At 36.4% G+C, this 27462-nt stretch overlaps 3 protein-coding genes and 1 pseudogene across 3 annotated transcripts; all 4 read right to left on the reverse strand.

The window, feature by feature from the left end:
* Positions 1 to 1667: 1667 nt before the first annotated feature.
* LOC109008985 (germin-like protein subfamily 1 member 13) lies at positions 1668 to 2784 on the reverse strand. Its single transcript, XM_018989306.2, has 2 exons — positions 2585 to 2784; positions 1668 to 2356 (listed from the first exon to the last, which is right to left on the reverse strand). Exons 1-2 carry the CDS (start codon positions 2715 to 2717, stop codon positions 1803 to 1805), a joined length of 687 nt encoding a protein of 228 aa, XP_018844851.1. The 5' UTR covers positions 2718 to 2784; the 3' UTR covers positions 1668 to 1802.
* Positions 2785 to 13480: 10696 nt separating this feature from the next.
* On the reverse strand, positions 13481 to 14588 carry LOC109008984 (germin-like protein subfamily 1 member 13). The gene is made up of 2 exons (XM_018989305.2): positions 14397 to 14588; positions 13481 to 14169 (listed from the first exon to the last, which is right to left on the reverse strand). The coding sequence occupies exons 1-2, from the start codon at positions 14527 to 14529 to the stop codon at positions 13616 to 13618; spliced, it is 687 nt and encodes a 228-aa protein (XP_018844850.1). The 5' UTR covers positions 14530 to 14588; the 3' UTR covers positions 13481 to 13615.
* An 8012-nt stretch (positions 14589 to 22600) lies between these two features.
* LOC109008982 lies at positions 22601 to 23182 on the reverse strand (annotated as a pseudogene).
* Positions 23183 to 25216: 2034 nt separating this feature from the next.
* On the reverse strand, positions 25217 to 26362 carry LOC109008986 (germin-like protein subfamily 1 member 13). Its single transcript, XM_018989307.2, has 2 exons — positions 26116 to 26362; positions 25217 to 25898 (listed from the first exon to the last, which is right to left on the reverse strand). The coding sequence occupies exons 1-2, from the start codon at positions 26252 to 26254 to the stop codon at positions 25345 to 25347; spliced, it is 693 nt and encodes a 230-aa protein (XP_018844852.1). The 5' UTR covers positions 26255 to 26362; the 3' UTR covers positions 25217 to 25344.
* Positions 26363 to 27462: the final 1100 nt, after the last annotated feature.

The raw sequence follows: 27462 nt of genomic DNA on the forward strand, positions 1-27462 counted from the left end.
GTTTATGCAAACGAGAGAAATTTCTTTTAAAGAAAACTAGGAAAGTTTATCAAGCTCTAAACCTAGGAGATGTGCAGAGATGAAGCAAATAGCAATAAAAACACAAAACAAAAAAAGAAAAAGACTTGGTAGGAGATGAAGCATATACCTGAGAAAAAAGATCAGTGGGCAAATATGATTCCTCCCATTCCCTACTTCACAAGAACACCAACCACCTCTCTCTCTCTCTCTCTCTCTCTCTCTATGCTATAAAATTTCAGTCTGGGGCGCTTTATATTTTTTAGGACAATGCAGATTGTTCAAATAAATTAAAAAAATGTTCGAACGGTAAAATTTAAAAAATTAGAGCATTCCAAATCCTTGAAATTTTACTGTTTGAAAGGATTGTAAATATTTTCAAACATATCCAAACTCTGTTTAAACGAAAAATAATCTCGTTCAAACAAAGTTTGTGAATTGAAAAAAATGACATGTTCTACTTCCCAGACAATATTTGGTTCAAATTTGTGTTGGAATGGGATATAATTTGTTTGAACATATTTACATAGCTTGAATGAATTTAAGATAGTTCGAACGCGTAGTTGTAATTGTTCAAAGACATTTGACACTATTTGAACATATTTCTTATCATTCAAATGGGATTGGTATTAATCGAACGGTATTGACATTGCTCAAATGGATATAGTAAACCATTCAAATAGGCAATCACTTTTAGAGACGACTGATTTCGTCTTTATATATTATCGTTCGAAAGATAAACTGTTATTCGAACAATATTTACAACTTGAGCTATTTTTAGAATGAAACTTGGATTTCTTCCCTAAAAGTTAAATTTGTTGTAGTGATGTGTAGTATTCCCAGTCATTCAACTACTCTGGAAACAAGTCCAAGTACTCTAGCTGACACGGTTATGACAATGTTAATTTTCGTGGACACATACAGGAACATGTTGTCTCTAGGACAATGTACTGCTAGGAACGATAAGAGAAAAGTAAAGAAAAGCTAGAATCAATTACACACAACACAAGATTTACTTGAATCGACATTGTGTCTACGTCCATAGACTTGTAGAGGATTTTATTCATAAGAAAAATAAAAAATATAGTGCGACCGTGTAAGAGTTTAATACAGTATAGAGTAGACTCTAATTAGCTGGTCGGTTTGGATTAGTAAACCCTAGTCGGTGGGTTGGGCCATACCAAGAGTCAAAACGGCTCAAAACAATGAACATATTTGAAAGGCGATAAGATCTTCTCAACATACTATACATTATAAGTAAAATACTCATGAATGGTTTTCATATATGCTTACAGACTTGTTTTTGAAGTGTAATTTTTTTTTTAATTTTATACATAAGCTTAATAAGCTTAAAAAACGGTTAGGTTGGTTTTTGCAATTTGGTTAAAACTGTTTTATCGATATTGTAATCCCAAGGTGTTTTGGAACTCCGACTAGGATATCGGCTCACTTCACTTGCTTGGATGGTTTTTTGGGCTGAAAATAATTCTTACAACTCTCCTACATCTATTTTACCATTATAATTATTTCGAACATTTTGTGGACCCTATGACATAGGTCTACCACTTTCGCTGCTGTCACCCAAAAAGAATGTGAGAGAGAGAGAGAGAGAGAGAGAGAGAGAGAGAGAGAGAGAGAGATCAGGGCAGTGCGTAAATAAAATACCATCTTATTTCATTATAATTTTAATTTTATGAGTACGTTACGACAATTGGAAAATAGTAAATCGTGATTTCTTCGAACCATGCATGCAATGGATCATTATTGCTATTACAAACAGTTCTCTAATTGTTGTCTGACCAAAACTGTTTTTGAAGGTACTCGACCAAATTCTTGTCCACCTGGAAGGCCTTGGTGAGAACATCGGGATTGATTTTTGGGTCAGAACCGAAGACTGCTTTTGCAATGGTGATGACTCCCGGATTCTGGCTACTCAAACCCGCAAAAGCAACTGCTTTGGTCTTTCCCACATTCAACTGGAAGTGAATGAGACCAATTGGGAATACAAAGACATCTCCTGGATATAGCACTTTGGTGAAGAGGCGGTTACCATCTCCGTTGGAGGTGACAAATCCAACGTACAGAGTACCCTCTAAGACAATGAGAAATTCAGTGGCACGTGGGTGGATATGGGGAGGATTTAGACCAAATGGACCAAAGTCAACGCGAGCCAAGGATATGCCTAGGGTGTTGAGTCCTGCTAGATTGTCTACAGTCACAGCAGTAACGTTCGATCCGAGAGGATTTGAAGTGTCTCTGGGAACGTTTAGTCCCGAGAAGAAGAAGTCCTTGGCTGAGGCAAGCTTTGGGTCCATGCAGAACTTTCCATTCACAAATACTGCAGAAAAAGACAAGTACCGTGTCATCATCACAAATGAGATGTACAGACACTTCCCATAACAATGGGAAATAACATAAATGTACATATGATGCAGAAACTGAAAGTATAGTTACATTACTCTATGGATTCATAACATGAGATAAAACAATCCATGCATGCAGATGCTTGAAATGATTTCTACTGCAGAACCTAATGATAATAATAGTAATGATAATGTTTACGTACAAGCAGAAGCGGGGTCCTTGACTGCAACACAAAAGTCCTGCAGTGGACTAGGGTCATCGGCAGAGGCGAGGGAGCAAGCCAAGGCCAAAAGGGCCACAGCTGTAACGAGGTACTTAGCTTTCATGATCTGCATGTTTGAGGATGTCTCTAGCACTAGCTTTTAGCGTTGTGTGAACTCTTGCTTGGGTGAGGGATGAGATATGTTGCATGGAAACACGTGATCTATTTATAGATCGAGGGGGAGTCTGCAGTACCGAACAGGTCTATGCATGTTTTCTTCTAAGCACAGATAAGATCAACGAGAGTTGGTAAGTCTTCTATAAATATATGGTAATTAATCTATTTGTAAATTTAATTAACATTAACTAATGTTGGAAGATATTGCGAACGCAACCAAATCGACCAGATCAAATTAATGGAATGGTTCCGGATTTGATTTAATATTGGTTGATCGATTTGGCCCAATCCAAAATAAAAAATGACTGCGTAAGTTGACCCTGTCTAGATCTTTTTCTCGGGCATGAAAATCTAATGCATGCACTTCAAAATCTAGAAATATTAACGTAATGTACTTCAATATCAATATATCTCATGCATAGATAGAGCTAATTATATTTTTTTTGTATTATATACGCTAGCTGAAGTGTTTGTTGATCTGTACAAAATTAATATTTTTCCATGGTAGTTTGAATTAAAACTTAATTATTTCCCAGAACTATCTAGCAATTAACTACGTACGTACGATGCATGCCAATTAGGCATTTAATTGGTATATTCTTGTTCGATATATGACTTATTCCAACTTTTCTTGATACCTGTTGGCCTCGCTGATCTCTTCCAGAAAAATCCTGAATATATATATTACCAATTAGTAAATTAATATATAATAAGCAAATGTTCATACTTAAGAAGAAGCATGGTGGATTTAAAATGACGTCGTATGCTAGTTGCAAAAGTCCAGCATCAGTATTAAACTTAATGATCTATATTTTCTTTCCTGAACTACGTACTGGCAACGATCTAGTCTCATGTGGATCCATTCTTCCCTTTACGGCCTATCTGCAACATCAAAGATTGAAAATTGTTTGGTAGGGTCAAACTGGGTTAGCTTGATTAATGGAAAATAGGTTCGATACATTTTCCAAATCTTTAATTTTGAGAGTATCTCAGTGTGCATAATCCCGCCGGAATGGCTGTGTATAGTATTCATTTGTTCTTCCTGGGAATGTGGTGTTAAAAAGGTATATTTTCATTCATATCATAAACAGACCTTTGGTACAGAGTATGTATCAACGTATAGAGCCCCACTAATCAAGCTAATCATATCTCGGCTATAACTAATTTACAGCTATACAAAAAACTAGAACATGAAAGAATCGCCTAGACTAATTACACATATCTCGGTCCTCCATTTCAGCACTCCCCCTCAAGTTGGTGCATAGATGTCGCACAGGCCCAACTTGTCAACAAATTAAGAGAATATTAGATTTAACTGATCTTCGGATCGAATTTTTGGTAGCTCCACAATCTTCTCATCCAACTTCTCTTTAATGAAGAATCTGTCCACCTCCACGTGTTTTGTGCGATCATGTTGAACCGGATTATGAGCAATGTCGCATGCTGCTTTACTGTCACAAGATAGTTGGATCGGTTGTGTTGGTGAATAGCCCAAATCTGTTAGGAGGAGTCGGAGCGATAGTGCCTCACAAATTCTGAGTGCCATTCCTCTAAACTCAGCTTCGGCACTTGAACGTGCAACCACGTTCTGTTTTTTGCTTCTCCACGTAACAAGGTTTCCTCCAACAAATGTGAAATATCCTGAAGTAGATCGTCTATCATCTATTGCTCCAGCCCAATCAGCATCAGTATATGCATCTATACTTTGACAGTCTACATTCTTTGTGAATAAAATTCCCTTTCTAGGAGCGGCCTTTAAATACCTCAAGATTCTTGTCACTGCATTCATATGTTGATCTTCAGGATTGTGCATGAATTGGCTAACAATACTTAATGCATAGACGAGATCAAGCCTAGTGTGTGCCAAGTACATCAACCTTCCTACTAGTCTCTGGTATCTTATTTTATTAGCAGGTACTTGATTAGGCTCAAAGCTTAACTTCAAGCCTTCTTCTAGAGGTGTATCGACTGGTTGGCATGCTGACATGCTGACATGCCATTTTCTTGTAGCAAGTCTAAAGTGTATTTTCTCTGTGAGAGGAAAATACTTTTATCAGATTGGGATACTTCGATGCCAAGAAAATATTTCAAGGGGCCAAGGTCTTTCATTTCGAATTCATTGGACAAGTAATTCTGCAAGTTCTTCCTTTCCTCAGGATCATTTCCTGTGACCACCATGTCATCCACATAGACAATAAGTGCAGTGATCTTATTCTGCCGCTTCTTCAGGAATAAAGTGTGGTCTGAGTTACTCTGATGGTAGCCAAAGGTTCTCATAGACTTTGTGAACCTTTCGAACCATGCTCTAGGAGATTGTTTTAGTCCATATAGAGATTTCTTCAATCTGCACACTTTTTGACTGTGTATTTCTGGTATCATGCATCATGGTGGAAGGTCCATGTATACTTCTTCATATAGCTCACCATATAGGAAGGCATTTTTTACATCAAATTGTTGTAGTGGCCAGTCCAGGTTCGCAGCTAGAGACAACATGACACGAACTGTGTTGATCTTAGCTACGGGTGCAAAGGCGTTTGTATAATCAATTCCATATGTCTGGGTGTATCCCTTTGTCATGAGTCTTGCCTTAAAACGTTCAATTGTGCCATCTGCTTTGTGTTTCACATTAAAAATCCACCGACAATCAACAGTTTTCTTCCCTGGTGGGCAATCAACAAGCTCCCAAGTTTCATTTTTCAGCAATGATTCTACCTCTTCATTCATAGCTGCTTTCCACCTTGGATCAGTTAAGGCTTCCTGCACACTGTTAGGAATAGATACAGTAGATAATTGATTGACAAATGACTGATTTGATTCCGACAACCAATGGTTAGACACATAAGAACTCATAGGGTATTTAACTTTACTAGAGAGTTTGGGTTCATATGTTGGTTTAGGAATACCTTTGGTTTGACGTTGTGGCAATTGTTTTCTCACAGGTTCTGTTACCATGGGAGGCGATGGGTGTGGTGATGCTTAAGTTGCTTGGGGTGTGAAAGATTCAGATGGTGGTGCTTCAGCTGAGTGTGTGTCATCACTTTGATCCAATTCATCACTTACTTCATGACTTTCTGTGGATGGTATATTATTGTCCTCACTAGAATCAAAGGTGGTGGCTATATCTTGGTGAACATAGACTTCATCTTCATCATAGTCTAGAGTCTGAACTTCCTTCGAGTGCTCCCCCTGAAGATCAGGCTAAGAGGAAAAATACATGGATGTTTCATGGAACACCACATCCAAGGTAACAAACATGCGGCGTGTAAGAGAATGATAGCAACGGTAGCCCTTTTGATGTAGAGCATATCCTAGGAATACACATCGTAGTGCTCTAGGTTGCAACTTGGTGCGTTGATGTGTGTGTAGATGGACAAAAGCAACACAACCGAAGACATGGGGAGGTAAGTTTGGGAGAGATGGAGCAACAACAGTTTCAAAAAGTGCCTGTGTTGGTGTGCGGAAGTCAATGGTACTGGATGATACTTGATTAATTAAATATGCCGCAGATATCAGAGCTTCTCTCCAATAAGATAACTACATGTGAGCCTCTATTAATGAAGCACGAACAACTTCCAATAACTGACGATTTTTTTGCTCCACTACCCCATTTTGTTGGGGTGTGTGTGGACATGTGGTTTGATGGATAATACCTTGTGACTTCAAAAACTGGTTAAAGTCAAAACTCATATTTTCCCCACCATTATCACTACGAAGAACTCGAGGTTGAGCATTGTACTGTGTGCTTATCATTTTATGAAAAATTTGAAACAGAAAGTTCACTTCACTTTTGCTCTTCATTAAACATACCCATGTTGATCTTGTACAATCATCAATAAAAGTAATGAACCATTGCAATCCACTCAACGTGGGAACATGTGATGGACCCCGAACATTTGAGTGTATAACCATAAAAGGAATTGTACTTCGATGCAAACTTAATGGGAATGAAGCACGATGACTCTTTGCAAGTTCACATACATTACACTGAAAAACAAAGGTACTACATCTTGCAAATAAATGAGGAAATAATTTTTTTAAATAACCAAATGAGGTATGTCCCAAGCGTCGATGTCAGAGCATGATTTCTGAGCTGTCCTTCTCCCCCTGAGAACTATCCATGGACAATACTTGATGTAATTTATTCGAACTATTCTGCACCAAGTCGAGGTAATACAGCTTCCCACGTTTAATACCACACCCAATCGTCTGCTTGGTTTGGATGTCCTTAAACACACAAAAATCAGGCCAAAAAATAACAACACAAGATAGGGTAGTGGTTATTTGTGAGACTGACAACAAGTTATAGTTCAAAGAAGGAATAACTAAGAAAGAATCTAGCTGTAGAGTTTCAGTAAGGGATACGGGTCCTTCCCTAATAACTATGGTGGAAGCACCATTGGCAGTGGAAACAAATTTTTGTGAGGAATTATGAATTAATGGGACTTGTCTAGAATCAAAAGTCTTATGATCAGTAGCCCCCGAATCAATTATCCATGTACTATTAGAAATAGTATAGAGATATTACCAGCCGGAGTTGTAGTTGCGGCATGTGTGGAAGCTGTACCAGCATCATTGTCCTCTTTGGTTTCAACAACAGCAGCGGTGGGGTTGGATTTTCGTGAGTTCTTCTTGCGGGAATCACGATTGTGATCCCACCAGTTCGAATACCCGACAAGCTCAAAGCACCTACTTTTGGTATGGCCAGTCTGATCACAATGAGTGCATTTGTAAGAATTTTTGTCTACACCATTTTTTTTGGGATGAGTTTGAGGAGGCCGATTGTGTGCCACCATAGCTGAGGCTTCAAGATCTTCAAAGTCACCATTCATCATTGTGCGGCAGACAGCTTCACGACGGATCAAAGCATAACACTCCTCGAGTTTAGGAATAGGATCCCTTCGCAAAACTTCACCACGAATTTGTTCGAAGTCGCCATCTAATCCAGCAAGGAAAATGTGCACCCGTTGACGTTGCACTGATTTTCGATAAGTTTCAACATCTTTCGCATTCTCCATGATCACTTTATCACGGTGATCCAATTCACCGAAAATTTCAGTCAATTCTCCATAATACACAAAGATTGCTCTGCCCTTTTGTTTGGCGGAGAAAGCTTTTTGATTCAAGGCATATACTTGCAACTCATCCGATCCATCATAGAAAGCCTTAGATAAAGCTGCCCAAATATCACGAGCTGTAGGCAAGCGAAGGTAACGTTTCATAATGTCTGGGGTCATAGACATTAATAGCCATCTCTTGACTTTTTGATTATCCGCATACCACTTTTCGTACCCAGTAGTCTCCTTTGTAAGAATGGGTGAGGTGCCATGGATATAGGAGAGTTTCTCCTTTTCATCAATATGCATCTCAATAATCTGGGACCATAGATCATAATTCGTTTCATTGAGGATGATTCTTGCATTGAAAGAGGAACCTTCAGATTGAATGATGATAGGTGCAGGATTGCTCATGGTGTGGTTGGTTCGATGGTGGGGTTAGGTGTTTGAGATGTGGGTCAAGGATGAAAAAGAAAATCAGAGTATTCCAGGATTTGTCGTGGCTCTGATGCCATGTTAAAAAGGTATATTTTCATTCATATCATAAATAGACCTTTGGTATAAAGTATATATCAACGTATAGAGCCCCACTAATCAAGCTAATCATATCTCGGCTATAACTAATTTATAGCTATACAAAAAACTAGAGTAGGAAATAATCACCTAGACTAATTACACATATCTCGATCCTCCATTTCAGCATGTGGGAAGTAACCCTTGCATATTTAAATTATAGCTTTTGCGCTAAGACTATTTTTTCATGAACAAGATACATCATCAATCTTAAAATCAAAGGACGTTCCTAGCCTCATATTTAGAAACTTCCTTACCTTATGTGATAAAACCTTTTCACGTAGTAGGTGTATTTTGACATGCATGTACATAAAATTTATCATTCTTAATTTTCATTAACACAATAAATGGTAAAAGTTAAAAATATAGCTTAGTACTGCATAGCAGGATATGTTATAAGGAGACCATGGCCTAGATTTCTTTTTCTTTTTCTTTTTTCACCTTTTGTTTTCCAAAATTATTATTATTATTTTTTTTTTGTTTTTTTTTTGAAAAGTCTACAGAATCTTCCCCGCTCGCCACGGTTAAGAACTACGTCACTTTTTTGAAATCTCGGGGAACCGGATCGAGTACTATTTCTAAGCTTGACTTAAAAATATTTAATTTTCTTATAGAAGTGCCAAATACAAATATTCTTTATAATTAATAAATTCGTTTTGTATTAAAATACTGAAATCATAAATGAGAGTGCGCGGAAATATTTATTAAAAATTTTGAAAATTTGTGCTATAAAAACAATAACTTAAAATCTTTATATATGATCTAGGCCACTGTCACGTCTCCCTAGACTAAGTCTCGTCCTATAGCTCTACCTTTATAAATATTCTGACTTGGGGTGGTTTAAAAACATAAAAATAAACTAAAATGAGTCGATGACTCAATAAAAACCCATCATATATAACATAAACATACTTAACATAAGGTTTTTAATAAAACATTTATGCAGAAAACTTAAAATTATGATCATTCATACGTATGCTTATATCATGCATGACTTGTCTTAAATTATCTGACTTATCATACTTATCTTCCTAGTCCACACACTTAACCCTTGCGCATTGAAATTTCATTGAGATTTTACCGTTTAGAGGGTTCCAAATCCCATTCAAATTTCATTGAAATTTTACCGTTTCGATGACATTTACAAGCATAACCAAACTTTGTTTGAACATAAAATATTCTCGTTCAAAGAAAGTTTGTGAACTGAAAAAAAAATGATGTGTTCTGCCTTTCAGGCAATATTTGGTTGAAATTTACTTTGGAATGAGATATAATTCGATTGAACGTATGTATACAACTTGAATGAATTTAAGATAATTCGAACTTAGTTGTAATTGTTCGAACACATTTTTCACAGTTTGAACATTTTTCTTATAATTCGAATGGGTTTGGTATTATTCGAATGGAATTGACACTGCTCAAATGGATATAGTAAACCATCAAAACAGGCAATCATTTTTAAGGACAACTAATTTCGTCTCTATATAGTATCATTCGAAAGATAAATTGTTGTTCAAATGGTATTAAAAAATCGGGCTGTTTTAAGAATGAAATTTGGGTTTCGTCCCTAAAGTCAAATTTGTTGTAGTGTCGTGTAGTACTTTCGGTCGTTTGACTACTCCAAAAACAAGTCCAAGTAGTCCAATTGACACGGTGATGACAATGTTAAATTTTGTAAACACATATAGGAACATGTGGTCTCTAGGACCATGTACAACAAGGAATGGTAAGAGAAATTCTTAAAAAAAAAATTAGAATCAACTATGCACAACACAAAATTTACATGATTCAACAACATGCCTATGTCTATAGACTTGCAAAGAATTTTTTTCAGAAGAAAATCAAAGATATTGTGAGGCCCCATAAGAGTTTAATACAATATAGAGTAAACCCTAATTAGTTGGTCAGTTTGGATTACTAAACCCTAGTCGATGGGTCGAGTTGGACCAAGAGTCAAAACAGCTCAGAAAAATGAACATGTCTGAAAGGCAACAAGATCTTCTCAACATATTGTACATTATAAGCAAAATACTCAATGGTTTTCATATATGCTTACACACTTGTTTTTGAAGTGTTATTTTTTTAATTTTAGAAACAATCATCTTCATTGGATATAAAACAATTATAGACATTTATCAAACTATAAGGTTTGGGAAAGAAAGTCTGGAATAATATCCCACCACATCTCAATGTTTTCAACCCGCCAAGCATTACGAGTAAGCGTATGAGCTGCCCTATTACCCTCCCTCTATACATGGGAAAAAGAACAGCTAGCAAAACAATTTGAAAACCTCTGCACTTCGGTAAAGAGATTCCCAAGCAAAGAATTCATCATATTATTTTGCTGCAACGATTGAACTAACAGCAAACAATCACTCTCAACTTGAATATGAGAGATCCCCATAGTAGAGCACAATTGAAGCCCTTTGAAAATAGCTTGTAATTCAACCGCTTCTAGCTCTGATTCAAGTTTAGAAGCTGCCATTATCATCTTTCCAGTGGAGTCACGTAAGATAGTCCCTACTCCAACCTTCTATAAATCTACAAACAGTGCTCTATTAGTGTTGAGCTTGAATATACCAGGAGAAGGAGGCTTTCAATTTAGATGGTCCCAAAGCTGAACATGAGGTTTATTAGAAAGAGCCTTAAAATTCTGCATTAGTCCCAAAGAATGATTAGTAATTACATGACTTGGACTCAACATGATATTTTCAAACTCCCACTTGTTTCTCTGATATAAAAAACCCCATGCAAGATAGAAAAATAGGGCCAATTTATTCAATTTATTCATATCCTTTTCCTCAACAAATTGAAAACTAACTTAGGAATAGTAAGAGAAGTATGAGAAGCTAAGGATGGAAGAAATTGAAGCCACAACTCTCGGATCTGGTCACAACTGAAAACAACATGATGAAGGTCCTCCATAGGATGTATACAGAACCTGCTTGATGGCTCTGTAATCACATGCTTCTTAGTCAATTTGTCATTAAAAGGAAGATTATCTCTGCACGCATGCCATGCAAACACTTTAACCTTGTTAGGAACTGGCATCCCCCACAAAGCTTGCCATAATTTCTGCTATCTACCCGCTGATGATGACTTTGCTGAACCTGAGGCATTGTGAGACATAATAAGCTTATAACAGCTTTAATAGAGAAAAGTCCACTTCTTTCTTTCCCTAAATCATTTTATCAGGTGTACCTACTGGAAAGACCATAACTTTCATAATATCAGCCACTATCATTGGATTGAAGAGAGATCTAAGTTTTGGAATATCCCACCACCCTATTGTTTCATCAATAACAGAAGCCACAACCTCTTCACTATCATTCCTCTTTAACCCGAGCTCTTGGACCAAAGATCTATGGCCTGGAATCCATTGATCATTCCATAAATTCACCTTCCTCCCATCCCCAATCCTCCATCGACAACCCTCCCTTAACCAGCTTTTAGCCTTCCAAATGCCCCTCCAAGTGAAAGATGGGCAATGACCCAAACTAGATTCCTTAAAAGTGGACTGTGAAGAATACCTAGCTTTGAGTAATTTATATGAAACAAAATCTTCATTTTGCAATAATCTCCAACCTTGCTTTGCAAGAAGGGCAAGGTTAAAATTTCTAAGATTCTTGAGTCCCATCCCTCCTCGACACTTCCTTTCACACATATTACTCCAACCAATCCAATGAATCCTTTTTTCCTCCTGTTTTTTGTCCCCACCAGAATTTTTCCATCAAACACTCTAATTCAGAACAAAACTCGTAGGCAACAAAAAACAACTCATTGAATAAGTAGGGATAGACAATGCACTAGCTTTTAATAAAACCTCATTACCCCCTTGAGACAGGAGCTTTTCTTTCCAACTCTGAAGTTTTTGCCAAACTTTTTGCTTGATAGATAGAAAAACCCTAACTTTAGATCTACCAATTATAGAGGGAAGCCCAAGATACTTTTCATATTGCTGAATTTCCCCATTTCCCCATAACATCCGAAATTCTTCCCTTAATTCATGCTACACATTACAACTAAACACCATGTAAGTTTTTTCCTTGTTAATTTTCTGCTCTGACACCCTCTCATACAGATCTAACAAAGCTTGAACCCTTCTATTCTCCTCCATGTTAGCCTTGCAAAAAATAACACTATCATCCGCGAAAAGTAGATGATTGATGTTGGGAGCCCTTCTACAAATCTTAATACCAGGAATTTCCTTCCTTATACCTGTTGCATTCAGCAAGGAAATGAGGTCTTCAGTGCAAAGGAGAAAAAGAAGGGGATAAAGGATCCCCTTGTCTCAATCCCCTACTTGGATGAATAGGCCCTTTCGGTTTTCCATTAACTAACACAGAAAAAGACACAGACTAGACACAAAACATCACCAAAGAAATAAACTCAGCTGCAAATCCCATCATCTCCATCACCTTCTTGAGAAAGCACCACTCAACCCTATCGTAAACCTTACTTATGTCCAATTTCAAGGACATATACCCTTATTTTCCTTTCTTCTTATGCTTTAAAAAATGCACTAACTCGTAAGCAATTAGGACATTGTCTGTAATTAGACGACCAGGGACAAAAGCACTCTGACTCTCACCAATAATGCAGGGTAATACAGCTATCAACCAATTGGAAATAACTTTTGAAATCAATTTATAGGCCACATTACACAAACAAATGGGTCTATAATCAGAAACAACAACAGGATATTACTTCTTTGGAATGAGAGTAATATATGTATGGTTAAGAGCTGAAGGAAAAGCACATGAATTTAAAGCTTAAATCATCTTAAAAAGCGATTAGGTTGGTTTTTGCTATTTGGTTAGAAATGTTTTATCGATATTGTAATCCCAAGGTGTTTTTGAACTCCAGCTAGGATATCGGCTTAGCTCAATTGCTTGGATGATTCTTTGGGTGGAAAATAATTCCCTTACATCTATTTTACTATTTTAATTTTTTTGAACATTTTGTGGACCCTATGACATAGATCTATCACCTTCGCTGCGGTTACTCAAAAAGAACGAGAGAGAGAGAGAGAGAGAGAGAGAGAGAGAGAGAGAGAGAGAGAGAGAGAGAGAGAGAGAGAGAGAGAGGATAGTGCATAAATAAAATACCATCTTATTTCAATATAATTTTAATTTTATAAGTATGTTGCAACAATTGAAAAATAGTAAGTCTTAATTTCTTTGAGCCATGCATGCAATGAATCGTTATCGTTGTTACAAACATTTCTCTAATTGTTGTCTGACCAAAATTGTTTTTGAAGATACTTGACCAAATTCTTGTCCACCTGGAAGGCCTTGGTGAGAACATCAGGATTGATTTTTGGGTCAGATCCGAAGACTGCATTTGCAATGGTGATGACCCCTGGATTCTGGCTGCTCAAACCAGCAAAGGCAACTGCGTTGGTCTTTCCCACATTCAATTGGAAGTGAATGAGACCAATTGGGAATACAAAGACATCTCCTGGGTATAGCATTTTGGTGAAGAGGCGGTTACCATCTCCGTTGGAGGTGACAAATCCAACGTACAGAGTACCCTCTAAGACAACGAGAAATTCAGTGGCACGTGGGTGGGTATGGGGAGGATTCAGACCATATGGAGCAAAGTCAACACGAGCCAAGGATATGCCTAGGGTGTTGAGTCCTGCTAGATTGTCCACATTCACGGCAGTGACGTTCGACCCGAGAGGATTTGAAGTGTCTCTGGGAACATTTAGTCCTGAGAAGAAGAAGTCATTGGCTGAGGCAAGCTTTGGGTCTTTACAGAACTTTCCATTCACAAATACTGCAGAAAAAGACAAGTACCTCATCATCACAAATGGGACGTACAGACATGACTTCCCATAACAATGGGAAATAACATAAACGTACATATGATGCAGAAATTGAAAGTATAGTTACATTAATCTATGGATTCATAACATGAATAAACAATCCATGCATGCAGATGCTTGAAATGATTTCTACTGCAGAACCTAATGATAATAATTAGTAATGATAATGTTTACGTACAAGCAGAAGCGGGATCCTTGACTGCAACACAAAAGTCCTGCAGAGGACTAGGGTCATAGGCAGAGGCGAGGGAGCAAGCCAAGGCCAAAAGGGCCACAGCTGTTACGAGGTACTTAGCTTTCATGATCTGCATGTTTGAGGATGTCTCTAGCACTTGCTTTTAGCGTTGTGTGAACTATTGCTTGGGTGGTGGATGAGATATGTTGCATGGAAACATGTCTATTTATAGATCGAGGGGGAGTCTGCAGTACCTAACGAGTCTATGCATGTTTTCTTCTAAGCACGGATAAGATCAACGAGAGTTGGTAAGTCTTCTATAAATATATGGTAATTAATCTATTTATAAATTTAATTGACATTAACTAATGTTGGCAGATATTGAAAACGCAACCAACTCGACCAAATCAAATTAATGGAATGGTTCATGATTTGATTTAATATTTGTTGATCGATTTGGCCCAAATAAACACGAAAATATGACCGTGTAAGTTGACCGTGTCTAGATCTTTTTCTCGGGCATGAAAATGATCTAATTTATGTACTTCAAAATCTAGAAATATTAACGTAATGTACTTCAATATCATATCATGCATATATAGAGCTAATTAATTTTTTGTATTATGCTAGCTGAAGTGTTTGTTGATCTGTACAAAATTAATATTTTTCCATCGTAATTTGAATTAAAACTTAATTATTTCCCAGAACTATCTAGCAACTACGTACGTACCATGCCAATTAGGCATTTAATTGGTATATTCTTGTTCGATATATGACTTATTCCAACTTTATTGATGCCTGTCGGCCTCGCTCTCTTCCAGAAAAATCCTGAATATATATATTACCAATTAGTAAATATATAAGAAGCAAATGTTCATAATTAAGAAGAAGGCATGGTGGATTTAAAATGACGTCGTATGCTAGTTGCAAAAGTCCAGCACCTGTATTAAACATAATGATCTATATTTTCTTTCCTGATCTACGTACTGGCCAGCAACGTCGATCTAGTCTCATGTTGATCCATTCTTCCCTTTACGGCCTATCTGCAACATCAAATATTGAAAATAGGTTGTTAGGGTCAAACTGCGTTAGCTTGATTAATGGAAAATAGGATCGATACATTTTCCAAATCTTTAATTTTGAGAGTATCTCAGTCATGTGCATAATCCCGCCGGCATGGCTGTGTATAGTATTCATATGTTCTTCCTGGGAATGTGGGAAGTAACCCTTGCATATTTAGATTATTGCTTCTACTAACTCGAGCCATTCCCTTTTGACAGGGATTTTGTATATCGTTTCAACTTGAAGGGAGAAACTTATCTATACTTTTCTTACTCTTTTTAAAAAATAGATTACAATGCATCAGTCATATAGACACATAATTAAGATTCATCGTGCTTGATGAGCATTAAGTTACTCTTGAAAAATATAAAAGGACACATTATTTTCAGGAAATAAAAATACAACTTCGATAAATTAAGAGACACTCTTGAAAAGCCGAAAAGTTTTCTTTGTAAAATGCACAAAAGTCTAATTCATGCATTGGATTTGTTTAAACTTCCAACACGCCCCCTCAAATCAAAACGTCATTATACCGAGCATGTCTTTTAGCCTCATGAAAGTTTTACTAGATAATGACTTGGTAAAAATATCATCTACTTCCTTAGTGGTGTGACAATATTGGAGCTCTATTGTCTTTTGCTTCGCATGGTCTATAAGAAAATGAAACCTCGTATCAATGTGTTTGCTTCTCCCATGTTACACTGGGTTTGTTGCTAACTTTATAGCTGATTTGTTATAGACATAAATTATTATTGGTTCTTCTTGCCACATATTTTGCTTCACAGGTAGACAAAGCTACACTTCTTTGTTTCTTGGATGTCCAAGACAGTGCTGTTGAATTGAGATAGAACACATAGCCAGTAGTACTTTTTCTCTCATCTTGATCACTTCCCAATCACTATTTGAATACCCAACTAATTTTATTCTTCACCATAAGCATAAAATAAACCAAAACTTCCGGGTACCTTTTATGTACGTATCTCATTATTCTTTTTGCAGCGAACCAATGAGTCTGCATTGGCTTCTCCATATATCGACTCACTAGTCCAACTCCATAGACAATATCAGGCCTTGTATCTCAAGATTCCAACCAAAGTTCTATAAAGAGTCATTTCAATGACTAGAGTCATTTCAATGACTAGCCCATCACCTTCTTTTGATAATTTTGTACTTGTTGCTACTGGAGTATTTGTAGGATTACAACCATCCATTTTGAATTTTTCTAAAATCTCCTCTGTATACTTCTTTTGGCATATAAAAATTCCATCATGTTGCTGCTTCACTTCAATACCAAGAAAGTTGGACATCAACCCATTGTCAGTCATCTCGAACTCCTTAAACATTGATTTCTTGAATTCCTCAAATCATCTTCTCACTATTTCTTGTGTATAAAAGATCATCATCATAAAGGCAACTGATTAGAAATTCAAAACAATCATTTTTCTCCATATAGATTGCATGCTCATATGGACATTTAGTAAAGCCATTATGATGAAGGTAATTATCAATACGCGCATTCCAGGCCCTTGGTGTTTGTTTTAAGCCATACAATGATTTCTTTAGGCAACACACTTTGTTTTCTTCTCCTTTCTTTATGAAGCCTTCTGGTTGTTGTATATACACTTCTTTTTCGATGAAGCCACTGAGGAAGACAAATTTGACATCAAGTTGGTATATCTTCCATCTACGATGAGCAGCAAGTGAGATCAACAATCTCACCATATCAAGTCTTGCAACTAGCTCAAAAACTTCATCATAGTCAATGCCATACTTCTATTTGTAGTCTTTAGCTACCATTCTTGCATTATACCGTTCAACTTCACCTTCTGCAGTATGGTTGATCTTGGACACCCACTTGACACCAATAGCCTTTTTGGTTTGGTGGGAGTGTTCTCAACTCCCATGTCTCATTCTTTTGGATGGCATAGATCTCTTCTGCCATCACTGATTGCCAACAATCTTCTTCTACAACCTCTTGGAAGGTGAGAGGCTCTGCTGCTTTATGCCATTTTCCCCACAATGCTCATCAAATTCTTTTGAGGTGTACTCACCACCTTGGTTAGAGAGAAGAGTTACAAGCTTGTGACCACTTTCATTCTCAACAAGAGCCTTAAATTCTTAAATATAGTAAATGCAGTGGACTTTTCTTTAAGAAAATAAACCCATATTTCTCTGTTGAAATCATCAATGAAAGTAATAAAATATTTATTACCTCCAAAAGACATGGGTTCTATTGGTCCACATATGTCAATGTAAACTAGTTACAATGGTTGTGTCACTCTCCAAGACTTTTCACTTGGAAAAGGTTGTCATGATTGCTTACCAAGTATGCACCCTTCACAAATATTGCTAGGTGCCTCTATCATTAGTAATCCATGCACCATGCCTGATGAATATAGTAGCTTAAGGCCGTTGAAATATAGATGACCAAAGCGAAGATGCCACTTCCATGGCTCACTTTCTTTGATTCCATAAAAACAATTCTTGAACTTTGTTGTAAGATGCAATTGGAACATGCGATTCTAGTCATTGGAACATGAGCTACATTTCTTCCACGTCCATCTCTCAGAGTGAGAGAATTCTCCTCCATATGTATGATGTATCCCTTCTCAAGCAATTGTCCAAGGCTGAGAATATTGCTTTTCATATTTGGCACATAATAAACATTGGATATCTATTATCTCTTACCATTCTTTTGATAAATTTTTATTTTTCTTTTGCCTTCAACTGGGAGTTTGGATGAGTCTCCTAGGTTCACATTTCCACGAACTTCTTTGGTGAGTTCTTTAAATAGATCTTTCTTTCCACACATGTGATTGCTTGCACCAGAATCAAGGTACCAAGCTTCACATTGTGAACCTGAATCATCATGAGCGAGAAGTAGGGTGGCGTCACTACCAACATCATTTGTTGTTTCTGAACCATTGGCCTGTTCATTGTCTTTGTGCCAATAATCTGAGGCCTAGTGTCCAAACTTGTTGCAATTGTGTGGATCTTCCTCTTCCACGTCCATGTGTGGATATTCCTCTTCCTCGATTGCCTCCTTGTCCTTGACCTCTTGAATTTCTGCTTTCCTGCTGACTTTGGTCAGGTCGTTGGTGACTTCCATGCCCTTTCCCTCTACCACATCCTCTGTTGGGGTTGGATTTTTCTCAACCATTTGGAGTCATTTTTTACTCAAGTGCTTGTTCTAGCATGGTAGAATTAGCACTCTTTTGCATCTTTTGCTCATGTACTTGGAGAGAACCCATCAACTCCTTAATTGTAAGCTTCTCTAAATCCTTAGACTCTTCAATAGCTATAACTACATGTTCAAATTTAGGAGAGAGGGATCGAAAGACCTTTTCGATGACTTGAATGTCATCAATCTTCTCACTATTTCTTTTAAAACTATTCACGATCACCAACAATTGTGAGAAATAATTGGACACCATTTCTCCTTCCTTCATGCGAAGCGCCTCAAACTTGCCTCATAATGTTTGAAAGCGAATTCGTCCCACCCGTTCATCTCCTTTAAAAATGGATGCAAGAATCTCCCATGCTTGTTTACTTCTTATTTCTTCTTCAACTTTTTCGAATGTAGCATCATCCAACCCTTGATAGAGTATGAATAATGCCTTTTTATCCTTCATTCTTTGCTCTTTAAGAGCTTGCTTCTCATTTACAGTGTATGCGGCTTCTTGCTCCTCCGCGGGTTTGGTAAATTCATCGGTAACAATCTCCTACAAATCTTGAGACCCAAATAGGGCTCTTATTTGACTCTCATTTGGATAGACCACGTCCCATAATTAACTTTTGAAAGCTTTGGAATTGTTGTTGGAGGACAAAGTTGGAGGCCATTTCCAGAGAAATTTGAATCTGTCGTGACCTAGAGCTCTTATGCCAATTTGAATGGAGAAATTTATCTAAACTTTTTTTACTCTCGTTAAAGAATAGATTACAATGCATCAACCTTTATATAGACACATAAGACTCATCATACTTGATGACCATTAAGTTGCTCTTGAAAAAATAAAAGGACACATTATCGGGAAATAAAAAGACAACTTTGATAAATTAAAAAGACACTTTTGAACAAAAAATGACATGGTTTGCTAACGAATGGCCATGGATAACATGACCCAATGCCACAACAATAGATAACACTGCAACCATCTTGCTGTAATGCTCACCAAATTCATCCAGCCATCTTTGAAGTTTTGAATTCTTCAGTTGTGTTTCTAATTGCACAATCTTGCTCGGTATTGATTCTTTCCATGTCTTTGTTGCCAACAAAAAAATTAAAACATAACTAGGTAAGGAAGAAAAAGAGTCATAATTGGACAAAATTAAAACACTACTAGTCAGTACATAAAAACATAAAATCACTAATAAAAAATAAGTTGTCATAAACCTAATGTGAATAATCTTCAGTTTTGGACAAATACAAAGGTTTAAATCCAAACTATAACATCACAAGTTGCTAACCTTCTAACAAAAAATAATTTTGTACTGTATACTATGATTTAAAGGATGTCTAATGTTAGGAAAAAAAACTTGTAGCCAAACTATAGCTAGATCATATCATTTGCTAGCCCGTAAGAAATTGCCTAAGGGACCTATAAATCTTGAAAATTGCTCTCAATGCATTTGATCACCTATCAATTGCTTATATAGAGAAAAATTACTAACGTAGCCCGGAATCAAACAAAATGTTTTTTCTCTATTGACATTCAAATTTCACTGCCATCACAAAACAAAGTAATAAAATTATAAATCAATCACCATAGATGGAATAAAGTAGGCAAAAACTCAATAAATCAAAAAACACCGACCCTCAAAGACACGATAAAGTAAAAATAAGAGAAAGAAACAAAGAGAAAACAAAGGAAACTAAAACAAAGATAGAGCGGAGCAACACATGAAAAGCTGAGCATGTTCAAATTTCAAACAAAAAAGAATTACCATGTATCCGACCCCTCTAAGTTTGCAAACCAAACCTCTCACTTGAATACGTTGTTGATATGAAGAACACCTATTCCCAAAATAACAAATCTGCCACACACAAAAATAAAATAGAGCATGAATACACAACACAAGTCTATGCAAACAAGAGGAATTTCTTTGAAAGAAAACTAGGAAAGTTTATCGAGCTCTAAACCTAGGTGATGTGTAGAGATGAAGCAATAGCAATAAAAACACACGAGAGGGGGAGAGAGAGAGAGAGAGAGAGAGAGAGAGAGAGAGAGAGGTGGGTGGTGTTCTCGTGAAGTAGGGAATGGGAGGAATCATTTTTGCCCACTGATTTTTGTTCTCGTGAAGTAGGGAATGGGAGGAATCATTTTTGCCCACTAATTTTTTTCTTAGGTATATGCTTCATCTCCTACAAAGTCTCTCTCTCTCTCTCTCTCTCTCTCTCTCTCTCTCTCTCTCTCTCTCTCTCTCTCTCTCTCTCTCTCAGCTGTAAAGTTTCCAAACTTCTTAAAGTCTGTGGCGCTTTATAATTTGTAGGACATTGTAGATTGTCCGAACAAATTTAAAAAATTTCGAATGGTAAAATCTCAAAAATTAGAGTGTTCCAAATTTCGGTCAAATTTCATTGAGATTTTACCATTTGAATGGATTGTAAATGCATTCAAACATAACCAAAATCTGTTTGAATGGAAAATATTCTCGTTCGAAGAAAGTTTGTGAATTGAAAAAAAAAATGTCGCGTTCTACTTTCCAGGCAATATTTGGTTGAAATTTACTTTGGAACGAGATATAATCCGTTTGAAAGTATGTATACAACTTGAATGAATTTAAGATAGTTCGAACGCAGTTGTAATTGTTCGAACACATTTGTCAATGTTTGAACATTTTTCTTATCATTCGAACGGGTTTGGTATTATTCAAACGGAATTGACACCACTCAAATGGATATAGTAAACCGTCTCAACGGGCAATCATTTTTAGGGACAATTGATTTCGTCTCTATATAGTATCATTCAAAAGATAAATTGTTGATCAAATGCTATTTAAAAATCAGGCTATTTTTAGAATGAAATTTGGATTTTGTCCCTAAATTCCCGGTACTACTATGAAAATAAGTCCAAGTAGTCTAGTTGACACGGTTATGACAATGTTAATTTTTGTAAACACATACAAGAACATGTGGTCTCTAGGACCATGTACAGCTAGGAACAATAAGAGAAAAAGTAAAGAAAAATTAGAATCAATTACACACAACACAAGATTTATGCGATTCGATAACGTGTGCCTACATCCATAGACTTGAAGAGAATTTTATTCAGAAGAAAATCAAAGATATAGTGCGGCACTATAAGAGTTTAATACAATATAGAGTAAACCCTGATTAGCTAGTCGGTTTGGATTTGTAAACCCTAGTCGGTGGGTCGGGTTTTACCAAGAGTCAAGACAGCCCAAAAAACGAACATGTTTTTCTTTGTAATTCCTTAGAAGAACATCACTAAGAAATAAGTAAATGGAATCCATGTCTGAAAGGCGATACGATCTTCACAATATTTTGTACACTATAAGCAAAATACTCTATGGTTTTCATATATGCTTACACAGTTGTTTTTGAAGTGTTCCTTTTTTAATTTTATACGTAAGCGTCAATAAGTTGTTTTCCATGAAGTGTTAAAAGGCGGTTAGGTTCGTTTTGCTATTTGATTAAGACTGTGTTATCGATATTGTAATCCCAAGGTGTTTCTGAACTCTGACTAGGATATCGGCTTAGTTCAATCACTTGGATGGTTTTTCGAGCAGAAAATGATTCCCTTACAACTCTCTACATCTATTTTACTATTTTATCTAAAATTGTAGTTTTATAAAATTGATAATTTTTTTTTTTAATCAAGTGGCTTGATTTCATTAATTAATTACAAAACTGAGTTGTAAAGTACGTAATTGTAAAAACATTGTAAGTGTATCATTACTCTTTTGAACATTTTGCGAGCCCTATGACATAGATCTACCTCCATCACAGATGTTGCCCAAAAAGAACCAGAGAGAGAGAGAGAGGATAGTGCATAAATAAAATACCATCTTATTTCATTATAATTTTAATTTTATGAGTACGTTATAACAATCGAAAAATAGTAAATCGTGATTTCTTCGAACCATGCATGCAATGGATCATTATGGCTATTACAAACGGTTCTCTAATTGTTGTCTGACCAAAACTGTTTTTGAAGGTACTTGACCAAATTCTTGTCCAGCTGGAAGGCCTTGGTGAGAACATCAGGATTGATTTTCGGCTCAGATCCAAAGATTGCATTTGCAATGGTGATGACCCCTGGATTCTGGCTGCTCAAACCAGTAAAGGCAACTGCGTTGGTCTTTCCCACATTCAACTGGAAGTGAATGAGACCAATTGGGAATACAAAGACATCTCCTGGATATAGCATTTAGGTGAAGAGGCGGTTACTATCTCCGTTGGAGGTGACAAATTCAACGTTCAGAGTACCCTCTAAGACAATGAGAAATTCAGTGGCACGTGGGTGGGTATGGGGAGGATTAAGACCATATGGAGCAAAGTCAATGCGAGCCATGGATATGCCTAGGGTGTTGAATCCTGCTAGATTGTCCACATTCACGGCAGTGACGTTCGACTCGAGAGGATTTGAAGTGTCTCTAAGAACATTTAGTCCCGAGAAGAAGAAGTCATTGGCTGAGGCAAGATTTGGATCCTTGTAGAACTTTCCATTCACAAATACTGCAGAAAAAGATAAGTACCATGTCATCATCACAAATGGGACATACAGACACTTCCCATAACAATGGGAAATAACATAAACATATGATGCACAAATCGATGATGATTTTGAGCATTAATTCTAGGAAAATCTAATGCATTACTTCAAAATCTAGATGTATTAACTTTGCTTCACACATATATGGCCTCCAAATCCAATTATTTGTTCTTATCTCATAGAGCTAGCTAATTTTTTTATTTTTTATTTTGTAGTGCTAGCTGATCAAGTGTTTGTTGATCTGTACAGAATATTTTTACATGGTAGTTTGAATTAAATGATTTCCCAGAACTAGCAACTACGTACCATATGCCCCAAGGCATTTGGTATATTCTTGTTCGACATGACTTATTCTAACTTTTCTTGATACCTGCCCTTACTTGCTCTCTTCCAGAAAAATCATGAATATATTACCAATTATTAAATAATTAATAAGTAAATGTTCATATATAATTAATTTGAAGAACGGCATGGTGGGTTTAAAATGGCGTACGCTAGTTGCAAAAGTCCAGCATCAGTAATGATCATAATCTATATTTTATTTCTTCACTTTACGGCCTATCATCTGCAACATGATCAACGTTGCAAAAGTCCAGCATCAGTAATGTCTCAAACTGCCTAAACTTGATTAATGGCAAAAGCAGTAGTACTACTACAGGAGTTGCGAGGTACAAATATTATTTGAAAAATGTTATATATAGTCATAAGGTACTTTCCAAGTGTCACGTGCATGCACTCCACTTGAAAAAAAGTTGATAATATGGAATATTTCACATAAAAATTTATTTCATTAATGGTTTGCTCCACTATTTTTTTAAAATGAGTGTATGTCGCTTGCACACTTTATGATTGTATTTAATATTTCTCGTATTAATTGACAGCCTCTTATTCCTTCTTGATGCTGGTTTCTTTTTATATAAAAAAAAATCGTTGTTTTGAACTTCTTATTTCTTACCATAAAATTGAAGAGAAATAATATTTGCAATCATATGGTATTCAAGTGCCGCACATTTCTTTTGAAAAAAGTGAATAAATATGAGATATACATGAAAAAATTAATTTTTTAATAATGAATCATACTATTTTTTTTTAAAAAATATACGGCGTTTGCACAACTCATGAATTTATCTAGCATTACTAATTCATTTGTTCTTCCTAGGAATGTATGAAGTACCACGCATTATATTGTAGCTTCTGCATTCCCTTTTGACAGGGATTTTGTATCGTTTCAGCAGTTGCTCAAAGATTTGCTCGATACTGTAGCTAAAAAAATCACGAAAATGATATGCTGAATTTAAAGGGATAGTGATTGTGATACTCTGTAAATTGGTTGCAAAAGACTGAAAAGATGTTCAATGCACTGAATTCATCGTATTTTAGTTAAAAGAATTAAAACAGTAGCATTATGTGTCGATTAAGCCAAAGTAACCCTTTAGAGATGGGGCTAGATCCTGGAGGCCTTCGACTAATCCACATTTTCAAACTTTGATTTAAACGTTTTGATAGTGCCAGAAAATCACTCAGAAAGACTGCAAGCAAAGTTGAAGAAGTGATGGCTAAAAAACAACCTCAAGTAAAACAACCCAGAATGCATGTGGCCGGGTTTCTCGTGGAGTACTACTCCTGGTCCGACTACTCCGGTCTCCGGAAACACATACGCCCAAGTAGTTTAGTAGAGAGGGTGATGACAATGTTAATTTTTGTACACATATATAGGGATATGTGGTCTCTAGGACCGTGGGCCTGTAACTGTTCAACCCATTATTTAGCTAGTCTTCAAGCTTACAATAATTATTCTATTCAAATATATTTTTTCTATGTAACTCCTTGAGAAGAATATCGCTATATAAGAAGCATATGGAATCAACGTCTAGAAAGCGATAACCAAAAGACTCTATAGTTTTCATATTTATATATATATATATATATATATATATATATATGTGTGTGTATATATATATATATGTGTGCGCTGCTACCCAAAAAGAAAAAAAATAGAGAGAGAAAGAGAGAGAGGATAGTCCATAAATTAAATACCATCTTATTTCATTATAGTTTTAATTTTATGACGTTACAACAATTGAAACATAAGAAATCTTAATTTATTCAAACCATGCATGCAATGGATCGTTATGGCTGTTACAAACATTTCTCTAATTGTTGTTCCACCAGAACTGCTTCTGAAGGTACTCGACCAATTTCTTGTCCACCTGGAAGGCCTTGGTGAGAACATCAGGATTGATTTTTGGGTCAGATCCGAAGACTGCATTTGCAATGGTGATGACCCCTGGATTCTGGCTGCTCAAACCAGCAAAGGCAACTGCATTGGTCTTTCCCACATTCAACTGGAAGTGAATGAGACCAATTGGAAATACAAAGACATCTCCTGGGTATAGTATTTTGGTGAAGAGGCGGTTACCATCTCCATTGGATGTGACAAATCCAACGTACAGAGTACCCTCTAAGACAATGAGAAATTCAGTGGCACGTGGGTGGGTATGGGGAGGATTCAAACCATATGAAGCAAAGTCAATGCGAGCCAAGGATATGCCTAGGGTGTTGAGTCCTGCTAGATTGTCCACATTCACAGCAGTGACGTTAGATCCGAGAGGATTTGAAGTGTCTCTAGGATTGTTTAGTCCCGAAAAGAAGAAGTCATTAGCTGAGGCAAGCTTTGGGTCCTTGCAGAACTTTCCATTCACAAATACTGCAACAAGAAAAATAGTGTATCATCATCACAAATGGGACGTCCAGACACTTCCCATAACAATGGGAAATAACATAAACATATGATGTAGAAATCGAAAGTATAGTTGCATGAATCTATGGATTCATAACATGAGATAAACAATCCATGCTGATGCTTGGAATGATTTCTACTACAGAATCTAATGATAATAATAGTATTGATAATGTTGACGTACAAGCAGAAGCGGGATCCTTGACTGCAACACAAAAGTCCTGCAGAGGACTAGGGTCATAGGCAGAGGCGAGAGAGCAAGCCAAAGCCAACAGGGCCACAGTGACGATCAGGTACTTAGCTTTCACGATGATGATCTGCATGTTTGAGGATATCTCTAGCACTAGCTTTTAGGTTGTGTATTCTTGCTTGGGTGAGAGGTGAGATATGTTGCATGAAACACGTCTATTTATAGACCGAGGGGCACAGATAAGATCAACGAGACTTGGCAAGTCTATTTAATTAACATTTATAACTAATGCTAGCTGGCAGATATTGAAAACGCAACCAAATCGACCAATTAAATCAGTTGATGGAATGGTTAATTCATTTGATTTAATGTTGACTTGGTCCAATCCCAAATAGACACTAACTACTTATACATGGATGTTTAGGATGATGTTTGAAATTGAAAATATGGCTGATCAGCAAATGACCGCGGCCATGTTTAGGATCAATATCATTTAATATATCTATTATTTTTTAATTTCAATTCTTAATTTTTTTTAATGTTAACTTATCTAACTTTAATTAATATTAAATTTATGCATTTTAATTCTCAATTTTTTTTAATTTGAAATATCCAACTTTAATATTAAATCAATTAACGTTCGAATGTTAGCATAAAAAATTTTCACGTTCGCACGTAAATAGCCTCCACGTTCGAATGTCTAGGGCACGTTCCAACATGAATATGTATACGTTCGAACGTAATGCAATTTTTCAACTGCCTTCAGTGACAGTTTGGGCATTGTCATAATTTCTAAACCGTCACAAAAACTCATTTATGTTGTTGTGATGTCTTTTTCTCAGGCATGAATAATTTCTTTGATGATTTTTAGCATGCTCGGAAAATTTTAATTAATTAACGTACTTCAAAATCTATAAATATTAACGCCACACATGATATATATCCTCCAAATCCAATTATTTGATACTCTTATCTCATAGAGTTGATATTTTTGTGCGTGTATATATATTATGCTATATAGACATAGTACTGTCTGTTGGTCTGTACTGAATATTTTTTTCATGGTAGTTGGAACTAACTTATGATTTCCCAGAACCAGCAATTAATTAACTACGTTTGTGCCAAAGGCATTTGGTATATTCTTGTTCGGGATACCTGCCCTTCACTTACTAGCTCTTCCGATCCAGAAAATGAATACATTACCAACTACTAATTAAGAAAATAATACAGAAATGTAAATAATTAAGAGAACATTAAAGGCACGGTGCATGGATTCAAAATTAAATCAGTTGATGGAATGGTTAATTCATTTGATTTAATGTTGATTTGGGCCAATCCCAA

This window comes from Juglans regia, chromosome 16, assembly GCF_001411555.2.
Source record: "Juglans regia cultivar Chandler chromosome 16, Walnut 2.0, whole genome shotgun sequence".
Classification (NCBI taxonomy): Eukaryota; Viridiplantae; Streptophyta; class Magnoliopsida; order Fagales; family Juglandaceae; genus Juglans; species Juglans regia.